The sequence below is a fragment of the Heloderma suspectum genome, chromosome 1 (genome assembly GCF_057233095.1).
Source record: "Heloderma suspectum isolate Gila_16-S chromosome 1, 16-S_ref, whole genome shotgun sequence".
NCBI lineage: Eukaryota > Metazoa > Chordata > Lepidosauria > Squamata > Helodermatidae > Heloderma > Heloderma suspectum.
This window is the reverse complement of record NC_139458.1, coordinates 124,081,310-124,093,544: the sequence shown is the minus strand read 5'-3', so window position 1 is coordinate 124,093,544 and position 12,235 is coordinate 124,081,310. Positions and strand designations below refer to the sequence as shown.

Sequence of the window (12,235 nt, the reverse complement as noted above, 5' to 3'; positions counted from 1 at the left end):
TAAAAAATTAGAAGGGATGGGAACAACTTACTTGTTCTCTCTCTCTCTCCTATCTCTTTAACTGGAAAATTATAACGTGTAGTGCATGTATGCATTGTCATAACATGGCACCGCTTTCGCCTGATCCATATCTCTTGAAGTTAGTAGAAAAGACATTCAAGTGACTCTGGATTAAGCTCTGAAGGGTGCAATCCTATGCATGTTTAGACAGAAAAAAGTCCTACAACTGCTGGCTGGGGAATGCTGGGAGGTGTAGGACTTCTTTTTGTCTAAAAATGCATAGAATTATGCCCTAAGCCTCTTTTCTTTTCTTCGGTCTAGCTTGTCACTAAGCATGCCCCCCCCCCAGCCCCAGCCTCGGGATATGGGCAGCAACACAAACCATTGCCATTACTACTGGCAACGGGCAGCAAAACAAACCCTAAAAGAAACTGTACTGAAGTTATTGGCTCAAATGGTGCAGTGGCAAGTAGCCACAGGAGGAAGCCAATTTTGCAGTTGCAGGAATAGGCATTGGCAGGGAGGAAGAAAGGGGTCAGCTAAATGTTGGTGTTAGCTGATAATATTGAGTGCATCAATTAATGAGTGAAGCTCTTCGCGCACATTCTCCAGGGAGTGGTGGATCTTCTGTGGGTGGTCCAAGAGCTCAATGCTGTATGTGTATGGATCATACTTCACAGAAAATGGACGCTTGATATGTGCTGCATAAGCCCTGCAAGGGAGAGTACAAACATCAAAAGTAGCTAGCCTAGGTGGGCCGAAACAAAAACTCAGGGATACAGGAAGCAAGGGAGGACGTATTGTGTAAATCAGCCTTCTCCAATGTGGTGCTCTCCAGATGTTTTAGACCGGGGTGGGCAAAAAGTAGATCTCCAGGTGTTTGGGACTTCAACTCCCAGCATTCTTGACCTTCTGTCCACCCCCACTTTAGGCTACAAGCCCCATCATCCCTGAGCACTGGGAGTGTGCACAGTACATCTGCCATGCCTCTTCGCCCATGCAGTCCCCAGAGCCATGAGTACTGCGTTGTAGAATGGCCTTATTTTGACCATATCATTGCATCTCTGGTGTGCTGCTTCAGACTCAGCACCTGACTAGTTGTCTTTCTTTCCAGTGCAAAGGAACTGCTGCCATGAACTTCTGGGGCACTCTGGATTAAGGGCACAATCCTATGCATGTCAGCAGACAAGATAGTTGCACAATTCTCCCAGGTCAGCAAGATATCAATTGCCTTGTGGGCTTCAGGCCTGGCTTTGGAATGGAAACTGCTTTGGTCGCCCTGTGGGATGACATCTGCCGGGAGAAGGACAGGGGGAGTGCAACCCTGTTGATTCTCATGGACCTCTCAGTGGCTTTCAATACCATCGACCATGTTATCCTTCTGGATAGGTTGTCTGCGTTGGGAGTTGGAGGCACTGCATTGCAGTGGTTCCGCTCCTACCTGGATGACCGATTCCAGAAAGTGGTGCTGGGGGATTATTGCTCTGTGCCATGGCAATTATGCCATGGGGCTCCACAGGGCTCTATTTTATCCCCCATGCTGTTTAACATCTACATGAAACCGCTGGGGGAGGTTATCCGGAGGTGTGGGCTGAGGTGCCATCAATATGCAGATGACACCCAGCTCTACCACTCTTTTCATCAAACCCAGGTGAGGCAGTAGCTGTTCTGAATCTTTGCCTGGGCATGGTAATGGACTGGATGAGGGCCAATAAACTGAAACTCAATCCAGACAAGAGGGAGGTACTGTTAGTGGGTGGTTTGTCTGCCCGGCTAGGTGATATTCAACCTGTTCTGGAGGGGGTTGCACTCCCCCTAAAATATCACATTTGTAGTTTGTGGGTGCTCTTGGGCTCAGAACTGTCACTTGAGGCGCAGGTGAACTCAGTGGCACAGAGCACTTTTTATCAGCTTAGGCTGGTATACCAACTACGCCCTTATCTGGACAGAGATAGCCTAGCTACAGTTATCCATGCTCTGATAACTTCTCGTCTGGATTAGTGCAATGTGTTATACATGGGGCTGCCTTTGAAAATGGTCCGGAAACTTCAGCTGGTCCAAAATAGGATTGTTAAGATTGTTAACAGGGACTGGCCAGTGAGCTCATATTACACCTGGACTTTTCCAGCTGCACTGGCTGGGCCCGATTCAAAGTGCTGGTATTAACATTCAAAGCCCTTAATGGCTTGGGGCCAGGTTATCTGAAGAATTGCCTCCTCCCATATGTGCCTGCCTGGACCTTAAGATCATCGTCAGCAGCTCTTCTCCATGAGCCCCCGCCAAAGGAAGTGAGGCGGGTGGCTACTAGGAGGAGGGCCTTTTCTGCTGTGGCACCCCAGCTGTGGAATGAGCTCCCTAGTGAGGTTCGCCTGGCCACCTACATTGTATTCTGTCCAGCACCAGGTGAAGACCTTTTTATTTTCCTAGGCATTTTAGCATTTTAGCTTTCTAGACTTTTAGCTTTGCTGTTTTAAATCTGTATTTTAAATCCCTGCGTTGCTGCTAGGTTTTATTCTGGTTTTATTCTGGTTGTATTGTTACGCTGTGGTTTTAATGTTTTATATATTTTATACTGTTTATTGTGTGCTCTTTGGTTTTAATGTTTGTGAGCCGCCCAGAGAGCTCCGGCTATTGGGCAGTATAGAAATGAAATGAATGAATGAATTAATGAATGAATACATTGTACTGAAAGCACAGCATATGCTTGACTAGACATTTTCTAGTGTGTTTGTGTCATTCATTGAACCTACTGAAGACATGTGTCCTCCAGGGTAGAGATACAGTGAGGAGCTGTGGATGCATGTGTAAAGTAGCCTTGCACAACATGCAGGCTGGGGACTGTGGGAGTTGTAGTCTAACACATCTAAAGAGCACCAGGTTGGGGAAGGATGGTGTAGAGCAGGGGTGGCAGAAGGCTGATCTCCAGGTGTTCAGGACTTCAACTCCCAGCATTCTTGACCATTGGCCATGCTGGCAGGGGCTTCTGGGAGTTGTAGTCCAAAACATCTGGAGGGGCATCATATTGGGGGAGCCTGGTAGAAACATTTCCAATGATCTCTAGCATGGACACGTGACACTTCAAACTTTTAATTTCAACTAACTCCATACCTAAATTTTTCATTAAAAAAAAAAATCAATTCTGAGAAAGTTAATGTCTCCTTCCCATTGTTTAAATGTCAACAACCCACCCTGTGCTGGATTCACACATCATGATAAGCTGTGGTGACTGCTCTGCACAGCTTGAATATTCACAGTTGCTGCCAGCACATGCCACAACCCACCACTGTGCATTTAAGCCACGGTGGGCTGCAGTGATCGTGCAAACTAGGCCATTGTGTAGCACTTTCAGGGGGCTAGAGGGGCTGTCATGGGAAAGAGGAAGCAGGGAAGTCTACTTCCATCAACACAGTTGATCCAGTATAAACCTGTGTCCAAGCCTATGTTTATTTCTGCTAGTACCTTTGATTATATCACAATTTTCCTTTATGTATATTACACCTCTGCAGTTTAAACAAATGACAACAATTCACCAATGTGACACCGTTCATTGAAACTCAGCATGGGTGACATAACAATTCTGTAAGGAAATTTGTGCTTGATAGTGGCTTATATCTAGGAAGGAACCTTCCTAGATTCCAATCTACTTCTTGTTGGGGGAGATAAGAGGCAAAGAACCCCATACTAGTTCGTAATGTTTTTTTTATTGCAGTCAGAACCACTTGGCCATTAAATGGCAGGAAAAAAAAGCTACTGCCTAGGATGGAGCTACGCAACAAAATAAGACACCAGCTGTACAAAAATCCCAAACGGCAATATTTATAAAGTGCCCAACTGGAAAATGATCTGAATCACACAAAAATGGAGTTTATAATTAGGGGACACTCAAAAGAAACAAAAAAATGATCTGGATCACAAAAAATGATCTGAAAAAAATCACAAAAAATCACACAAAAAATGATCTGAATCACAAAACTCAGAGAGTTTATAATTAGGGGACATTCAAAAGAAACAAAAAACTAACTGAACTAATGCATAACAACCATAAATAAGGATATTGGATACAAAAATATAGATGTAGTGTACAAAGATATAAACATCAAACTTGATTGAACAAAAATTTGTGAAACTTGGTATAAATGCAGATCTAAAAACATAGTTTTTAGGATGGAGCTCCAACACTTCAACCAGATTTGGCAAAAGAGATTTGGGGGCCAGTGTGGTTTAGTGGTTAGAGTGTTGGACTGGGACTTCAGAGACCCAGGCTCTAATCTCCACTTGGCCACAAAGCTCACTGGGTGACTTTGGGCCCATCACTGATTCTCAGCCTAATCTACCTCACAGGGTTGTGGTGAGGATAAAATGGAGAGGAGGAGGATCAGATACCCCACCTTGGGTTCCTCGGAGGAAAAGGCAGAACATAAATGTAACAAATAAATAAATTAATTAAACCAACAAGCAAGAAGAAGCTAATTGAAAAGGGGTCTAAGGGCTAGAAACTGGACAGGAAGCAGCTGCTGTCTGTTGTACACAACGTACAAGGCAGAAAGCGGGGTGACCAAGTTGGGCTGGGAAACTGACCTGTAAGCCAAAGTTATGCTTTATTCTATAGGAACATACTGAGCCAGAACATTGGCCCTGTGTTGTTGACACTGACTTGCGGCGGCTCTCCAGGGTTTCGGGCAGGAGTTTTTCCTGTCCTACCTGGAGGTGCCCGGGATTGAACGTGGGACTTTCTGCATGGAGAGTGCACGTGCCACCACTGAGCCACGGCCCCTGCCCAAAATTCTGCTCAACTCTGCTAGTCCAGTATAGAGAATGGCTGCATGTGAGGTCCTAGGGTGTGGCCTGAAGGCACCTGGTGCAGCAGTCTTGCTGAAGCTAAGCAGGTATGAGTGTGATCAGGGCTTGGATGGGAGACTGCCCAGGAATCCCATGTACGCTGCCTTGAAAGGGTGGGATCAGACTCATTCAATAACAACTGGAATCAGTAACGACGAAACGCTAATGGGGAGTGGGAGGGCCAGTTGAGGGGAGGCACAAGGGGCATAAACCCTGGTATTGGGAACATATGCGCTTGATGTGTGGAAGAACGTGATTTATCTTAAAGCCACATTGCCTACCCCTTTTTCTCTTGCATCTGATCAAGTAGGCTGTAGCCAAGCCTCGGAATACAGCCCCCACCATGACTAGGGGTGTGGGAGAAATCCACAATGGATTCAAATGAGCTTGGATTTCTATTAATCCAACCTGCGGATTCCACAGAGGATTGGCTGTTTCCCAGTGCTTATGCACCCTTGCGCAAGTGGAGTTCTCGAACACCCCTAGTAGATATCCAAATCTAGACGACAGAACAACAGTCCACCTGACAATCCATGAAACGCAGACAGAATGGATTTGACAAAATCCATACATCCCTAACTATGAGCGCGGAGGACACCTGGCTGGGGAAGGCTGAGCCAGCCCATGAAAGCGCATGCTGCAAAAGAATCCGTATACTGCCACGGGAATCGGGAATGCTTCCTTATTGCTTATGTTATGGCCCCCTCTAGTGGCATTTTTGATACCATTCGGCTGCAAAACGTATACATATATATGAAAGGAAATGGCCATCCTTCTCTTTCTGGCCCTTCTTAAATTAGGGCCTTTGGTGATTAGCTCTTACAGTTGTTCTTACTTAAGTGATTTTCTTTCTGGATGCTAACTGTAAACATCCTCTTGAGAAGAGACACTTTGTGAGAGCTAACTGCTAAAGGTCTGCCTCTGGTTGCAAGTGAAAAATAGTGAGAGGAGTTAAAGGTCAAATTACACATTACCTGTAAGTGTGCAACTGTAGCCCATTAGTGATGAAATCATTCTGTAAGGCTGGCAGTTTTGCTTGGACTGATTCAAAGTTAGTCTCCTTCACCTTGGACTGAACCCAAGCCCAGGTTCAGAAATCTGATGGACTATCATGGGAAATCCAAAAATGGCTGTATCTTTATTCTCTTGTTCAGAATTGGATGGTATTTACAGGCACCATATTCCCTTAGGAGGGGATTATGCCTGCCAAATGTCAGGAAATAGATGCTGGGGATTTGTGCTATGTGCTTTTATATTTTATTATTATTATTATTATTATTATTATTATTATTATTATTTTCTAAAAGGGAAATGCCAATAGCTTTATTAGTTCTGGCCAGAATTGGCCAAAATGAAAATTGCAGGGATAGTTGAGTTTCCCCTTCTGATGGGATCAAGCCTACCAAATTTCAGAATGATCATTGCATAGTTTGTGCAAGAGCAGCCTTGACATTTTGAGGGGGACACACCTACGTGTCTGAAATAATCCCTCTCACTTGTAGCCACTGGCCTATTCATTATTTCTTAAGCACCTATATTGTAAGCAAACTTATTCAACCCTTCCCTTACTACACAGGCACTTTCAGAGTTCTCTCAGTAAGAGGCAAAACAATGGAGCCAGGAGTTATCTGAGGAAAGTCAGGAAGAACTTTGCACTTTGGGAAAGGGCTGGTGACTGCAACCCTAAACACCCTTACATGGGAGTAAGTCCCATTGAACGCTTGCTGGAGGATGACAGCGTAATGTATCTAGACTCCATTTTAACAAGCCACAACAAAACCTTCGTTGTAATGCTTTTGTGGGGATGAAACTGTTCATATAATGCAAAGATGCCAAACCTCTTTCAGCCCCAGAGCCAAATTCCATTTCTGGAAAGCTCTCAGGGCCCGTATTCCAGTGGTGGGTGTGGCCAAAGGCAAAAGGGGCAGGGCCAAAATACAAAAAAATCTGCATATTTCAGCTTATCTCTTATATCTCTTACTGACAGGAACTAAGCCTTGGGAGAAGCATTTCAACCTTTTAGAATGGGGAACACACACACAAAGGCTGGGAAACCACCAAATGATCAGTGGGAAAGGGGTGGGGCCAGGAGAACCCCAGAGGGCCAGGAACCTCCCTGGACCCGAGGTTCTGCACTCCTGGTATCATGGTTTGATTAAGAAATAAAATGATCACAAATGATCAGTAACAAAAGTAGCACAATGTAGGTGTAACCACAGCATATGGCTGTGTATATAGTAATGTATCCAGCTATATCTTACCTGAGTTTAGCTTTGGCATCACTGAAGCTCTCTGATACAAAATAAACTGGTTGATAGTTCTGATCTTGATAGGGCTGCACAGCAGTAGAATCAGGGTCAAAGTCCCGTAGCTCTGGCTCATCCGACAAAGAGTGCTGAATGAAGAGGGGGAGGAAAGCCAATGCTTTTTGCAGGAAAATGTCTAACATGGCCACCGTGACCAGAAGACTAATCAATGGGAACAGGATGGCACAAGCTAAGAGGAGGGATGTCCTATCAAGTCCTATTTATAATCAGTCAAGTCCTATTTTACTTATTTTCCAAAGTTAAGTTCATTCCATCCCATTTCCACAAAAAATTGCAATTAAAAAAACCTGCATGAAAATCTGTGTAGATTTTTGTGCACATGACTCAAAATGTACATATGCAGTTTTGTACACACTTTTCAAATTATACACATTTCTTGCAGGTGATTTCCCTCTAAGAAAAAGCATTCTTGTGTGCACTTCTCTGTAATATACACATTTTTTGTGTGCATTTTTCTGTATTCCAGACATTTTTATATGCATTTTTTTGTGATGAGTGAACTTTAATTACAAACTTTTGGAAAAGTGCTGATGTTGAGCTGCTTTTCCATTCATGTACACGCTCAGGTCGTGCAAATTTGGTAAGTCTGCATTAAAATGCAAATATAAAAAAGCTAAGTGAACACATTTCTCCCCCATCCCTAGCTAAGAGGCAGCAGCCATGTGCTTTAAGTTAGCTTGGAGATTGCTGAGTGGAATACATCAGGACTTACTATTAGCTCCCCATAGGAAGAGAGGAGCCCAGCTCCATAGGCTTTGATGATTCCATTCTGTTTGCAGAGCCCAAACTCCACCGTGAACCAATAAAGCTGGGAAGAAAAACAAGATCCCAAAGAAAGTCCGTTATTCAGAATGGTTAAGATTTTGTTATCTAAACTCACACTTTCGAGCTGAGGATTACACCTGCTAATTTTTGCACTGAGGATGACAGCTTTCCCACTGAACTACACGATCTGCTTTAGAAAAGATAATTCCTTTCAGAATCATCAGGAAATGGTGAATTGTGATGTTTTAATTTTTTAACTGTCTGACCTGAAAGTTTTTTCTTACTTTGCCCTCTAACCTTGTCAGATTCAGACACTGGATCTTGTTACCTCATTTTCTGCTAATGATGACTCTTCTGGGATCTCCCAACCCTTACCTGCCTACTCTTTATTGCTCACATTATGTAGTAAACAACACTCCACCTTTATAGTAGATGTCCCTCTGGCATCAGGTGGAGAGGAGGAGATTAAGAAGAGCCCTGCTGGATCAGAGCAAGGGTCCATCTAGTCCAGCATTCTGTTCACACCGTGCCAACCAGCTGCCTGTGGGAAGCCCACAAGTAGGACATAACTCATAAGTTGTGTTCCCCAGCAGCTGATGTTCATAGGCACACTGCGCCTCTGATGCTGGAGGTAGCACATAGACATCAGGACTAGTAGCCATTGATAGTCTTCTCCTCCATGAGTTTGTCTAACCCCTTTTTAAAGCCATCCAAATAGGTGGCCATCAGTACATCTTATGGGCTTGCCTTGAAGGTGGCCTTCTGTCTATGCGATGATGGTGCAGAGCAATGGGAGGCATATTATTATTATTATTATTATTATTATTAAATTTATTAATCGCCCATCTGGCTGGTCACCCAGCCACTCTGGGCGATGTACAGCATACAATAAAACAGTTTAAAACAATAAAATTCTACAATAAAAACATTTCCTAAAATACCCTAACCCACCCCAAATGCCTGCCTGAACAACCATGTTTTTAATGCATGGCGGAAGCTCATTAAAGAGGGGGCATGGCGGAGTTCCCTAGGGAGGGAGTTCCACAGAGTGGGGGCCACCACAGAAAAGGCCCTCTCCCTCGTCCCCACCAGTCTAGCTGTCCTGGCTGATGGGACAGAGAGAAGGCCATCTGAGGCTGATCTTGTTAAGCGGCCTGTCTGGTGCTGCTGGAGGCACTCCTTAAGATAGGCTGGGCCGGAACCATATAGGGTTTTAAAGGTCAAAACCAACACCTTGAATTTGGCCTGGAAAACAACTGGTAACCAGTGCAACTCCTTCAGCACTGGAGTGATGTGATCTTGCCGGCGGCTGCCTTTAATCAGGTGAGCCGCCGCATTCTGTACCAGCTGTAGCTTCCGAACCGTCTTCAAGGGTAACCCCACGTAGAGCGCATTACAGTAGCCTAAATGAGAGGAGACCAGGGCATGTACTACCGATGGGAGCAGATGGTCAGGAAGGAAGGGGCGCAACCTCCGTATCAGATGGAGTTGATACAGCGCTGTCTGGCTCACAGCTGACACCTGAGCCTCCATGGACAGCTGGGAGTCCAAAATGACCCCCAGGCTGCGGACCTGGTCTTTCAAGGGTAGCCATACCCCATTCAACACCAGGTCAACATCCCCCAGCCTCCTCTTGTATGACTTTGAGGCTGAAGGGAGAGAATGGGAAGGTTATCTTAATGCTGTGCTCCTTTCCAGTCCTGTCACCTTTCTGAGATGTCCTGGGGCGACATTCAGTGGAACATCAGAGAGCATAATCCATGTTATGCTAATCACATAGCATGTTGGTGAAGCTTAGCATTTTATTTACTCTAGTGAAGATGGGTGCAACCCCAATTTGGATTGGGACCACTGTGCACAACAGGGGGGATTAAATATTCCCCCTCCATTCCCCCCCCCAATTCCCCACACACATGGGGTGGGGAGTTAAAAAAAAGTCTTCAGAAGTCTAAAAAAATGTCTAAAGAAGAAATAGCACCAACCTATTTCAAGCCATTTTTGGTAAAGTGCGAAACTTGCCCTGGTAGCCACGGAGGTGAGGTTGCTGGTCCCCACCAGGCATCTTTCACCAGATATTGAATACAGTTATAATCAAGACAAGTATATCTAGAATTGGATCAAGTGGAAGCAAAGATTATTATTATTTGTTCCACAATTATGATCTTACTGTTGCAAGTTTTTCAATCTCTTCATCGGTTGCTCCCAATGATGCAAGTCCAATGTCCTAAGAGCAAAAGGAAGAATACTTACTGACAGATGATGCAGTGACAGCTTAAGAAGATAAGAACTTAAGAAGAGCCCTGCTGGATCAGACCAAGGGTCCATCTAGTCCAGCATTCTGTTCACACAGTGGCCAACCAGCTGCCCACAAGCAGGACATGAGTGCAACAACACCTGCTTCTGTGAATGGGGCATGCTGGGGATGGAGAAACCCATGCTCATGGAAGCTGCCACATGAGCAGTTACTTGCATATATCAGAGCCTGCTGAAAATATATAACTCTGATCTACAGTCCAACTTTTCCACCTCCCTTTGGTAGCAGTCTTCACCATGTCCTACCCGGTTCCTCACATTTGCAAAACAGTGCCACTAGGAAAAGTCAGGACTCATGTATTCTCTCCACCAGGGATGGGCAGAAGGTCGATCTCCAGATGTTTTGGACTTCAACTCCCAGAAGGCCCTGCCTGCATGGCCAATGGTCAGGAATGGGTGCTGAAGTCCAAAATATACAGAGATCAACTTTCTGTCCACCCCTGCTCTACATCAGCCTTCCCCAACCTGGTGCCCTCCAGATGTGTTGGACTATAACTCCCACAATCCCTAGCCCACATATTGTGCAAGGTTGCTCTACACATGCACCCACAGCTCCTCATGGTATCTCTTCCCTGGAGGACACATGTCTTCAATGAATAACCCAAACATATTAGAAAATCTCTCATCAAACATATGCTGTGCTTTCAGCCCTAGGCGATTCATGTCTTGCTCACCTGGGAGAATTGTGCAAATGTCTTGTCTGACAACATCGGTACATGTCCCAGAAGTTCGTGGCAGCAGTCCCTTTGCATTGGAAAGAAAGACAACCAGTCAGCTGCTGAGTTTGAAGCAGCACTCCAGAGATGCTAACAGTCTCTTGTCAGATGATATAGAAATAAGGCAATTCTACAACGTAGTACTCACGGCTCTGGGGAATGCATGGGAGAAGAGGCATGGCGGATGTACTGTGTGCACTGAAACACCCTGAAGGCCAAGCTGGTCAGGAAGTCACGAGCAGATAGAAGACCAGCTACAGGTCGCAGCTGGAACCCAGTTCTCTCTGAAAGAACCCAAACCAAGCTTTGGAATTGGTTGTATTTCACCCATATTTCATGGAGCTGTACGATTGGCCCCAACTCAAGAAACAATTTTCTATTCATAAACTGGGGTGGGGGTTAGAGTTAAGAAGAAAAGTAACTTTTCCAATATATCATTTACCATAGAAATTACCATTTATATTCTCTAGTTCTGGGGTGGACAACATGTGACCCATGAGCCACATTTGGCTCCCACAGCCCGACCCCAGTGTGGCCCTGCCATACCCTGAAATTTGGGGGGACCCCAAAAACCTTTTTTTTAAAGAAATTGCCAACAAAATTGCATTCAGAGCTGCTATGAAGCAACAGGAAGGTCAAAATTTACTTGTTTGCAAGGTAATTTTGACCCTTTGGGGTTTCCGTAGCTGCTACAGAGTTCTCAAAAGGTCAAAATTAGCTTGCAAACAAGTAAACTCTGACCCTTTTGGTGCACTTTAGTAGCTCTGGATGTCATTTTGTTTTGTTTTGTTTTATTCCCCCCCCCCATTTGGCACCCATGGGGGAGTGCAGCCAGGAGAGGGCAAAAATGGCCCCTGGAAGTTGCCCACTCCTGCTTTAGTTGGAATTGGTCAGTTTAATAAATCTGATACAGGTCATATTTTTATTTTTATAGGACTGCTTGATAACATATTCAGTGCCAGCTCTAGGTTTTGGGGAGCCCTTGAGCAAGACACCCTCAATGGGCCCCCTCCCTCAGAGAGTCCACCTTCTCAGCACCATTGTCACCAGCTGCTGCAGCTCCCCGTCCTCTTTCTCACCATTGCTACCACTTGCTGGCTTGACAGGCAGAGAGCCGGTGAGCAAATTGGCAGTGGCATCTATGCCCCTTCTTCTCACCACCACTGTTGACTGCACCAGAGTGGGAGGCAGGTGAACAAGCAGGTTGCAATGGGGAAGAGGAGGAGCGTGTCTGCAGGGCTCTTGTCAGTGGGCCCATGCTAGGGTGTGGACTTT

At 45.2% G+C, this 12,235-nt stretch overlaps 1 protein-coding gene across 1 annotated transcript in view; it reads right to left on the bottom strand.

Annotated features, from left to right (window-relative positions):
- Window positions 1-552: 552 nt before the first annotated feature.
- The window catches only part of TH (tyrosine hydroxylase), a 34,912-nt gene continuing 23,229 nt past the window's right edge, over window positions 553-12,235 (bottom strand). The window contains exons 8-13 of the mRNA XM_084855880.1: window positions 11,109-11,244; window positions 10,919-10,988; window positions 10,099-10,155; window positions 7,879-7,974; window positions 7,101-7,234; window positions 553-712 (exon numbers count right to left, since the gene is read on the bottom strand). Of these exons, the coding sequence (XP_084712006.1) occupies window positions 553-712; window positions 7,101-7,234; window positions 7,879-7,974; window positions 10,099-10,155; window positions 10,919-10,988; window positions 11,109-11,244 (653 nt within the window). The remainder of the gene's footprint in view (window positions 713-7,100; window positions 7,235-7,878; window positions 7,975-10,098; window positions 10,156-10,918; window positions 10,989-11,108; window positions 11,245-12,235) is intronic.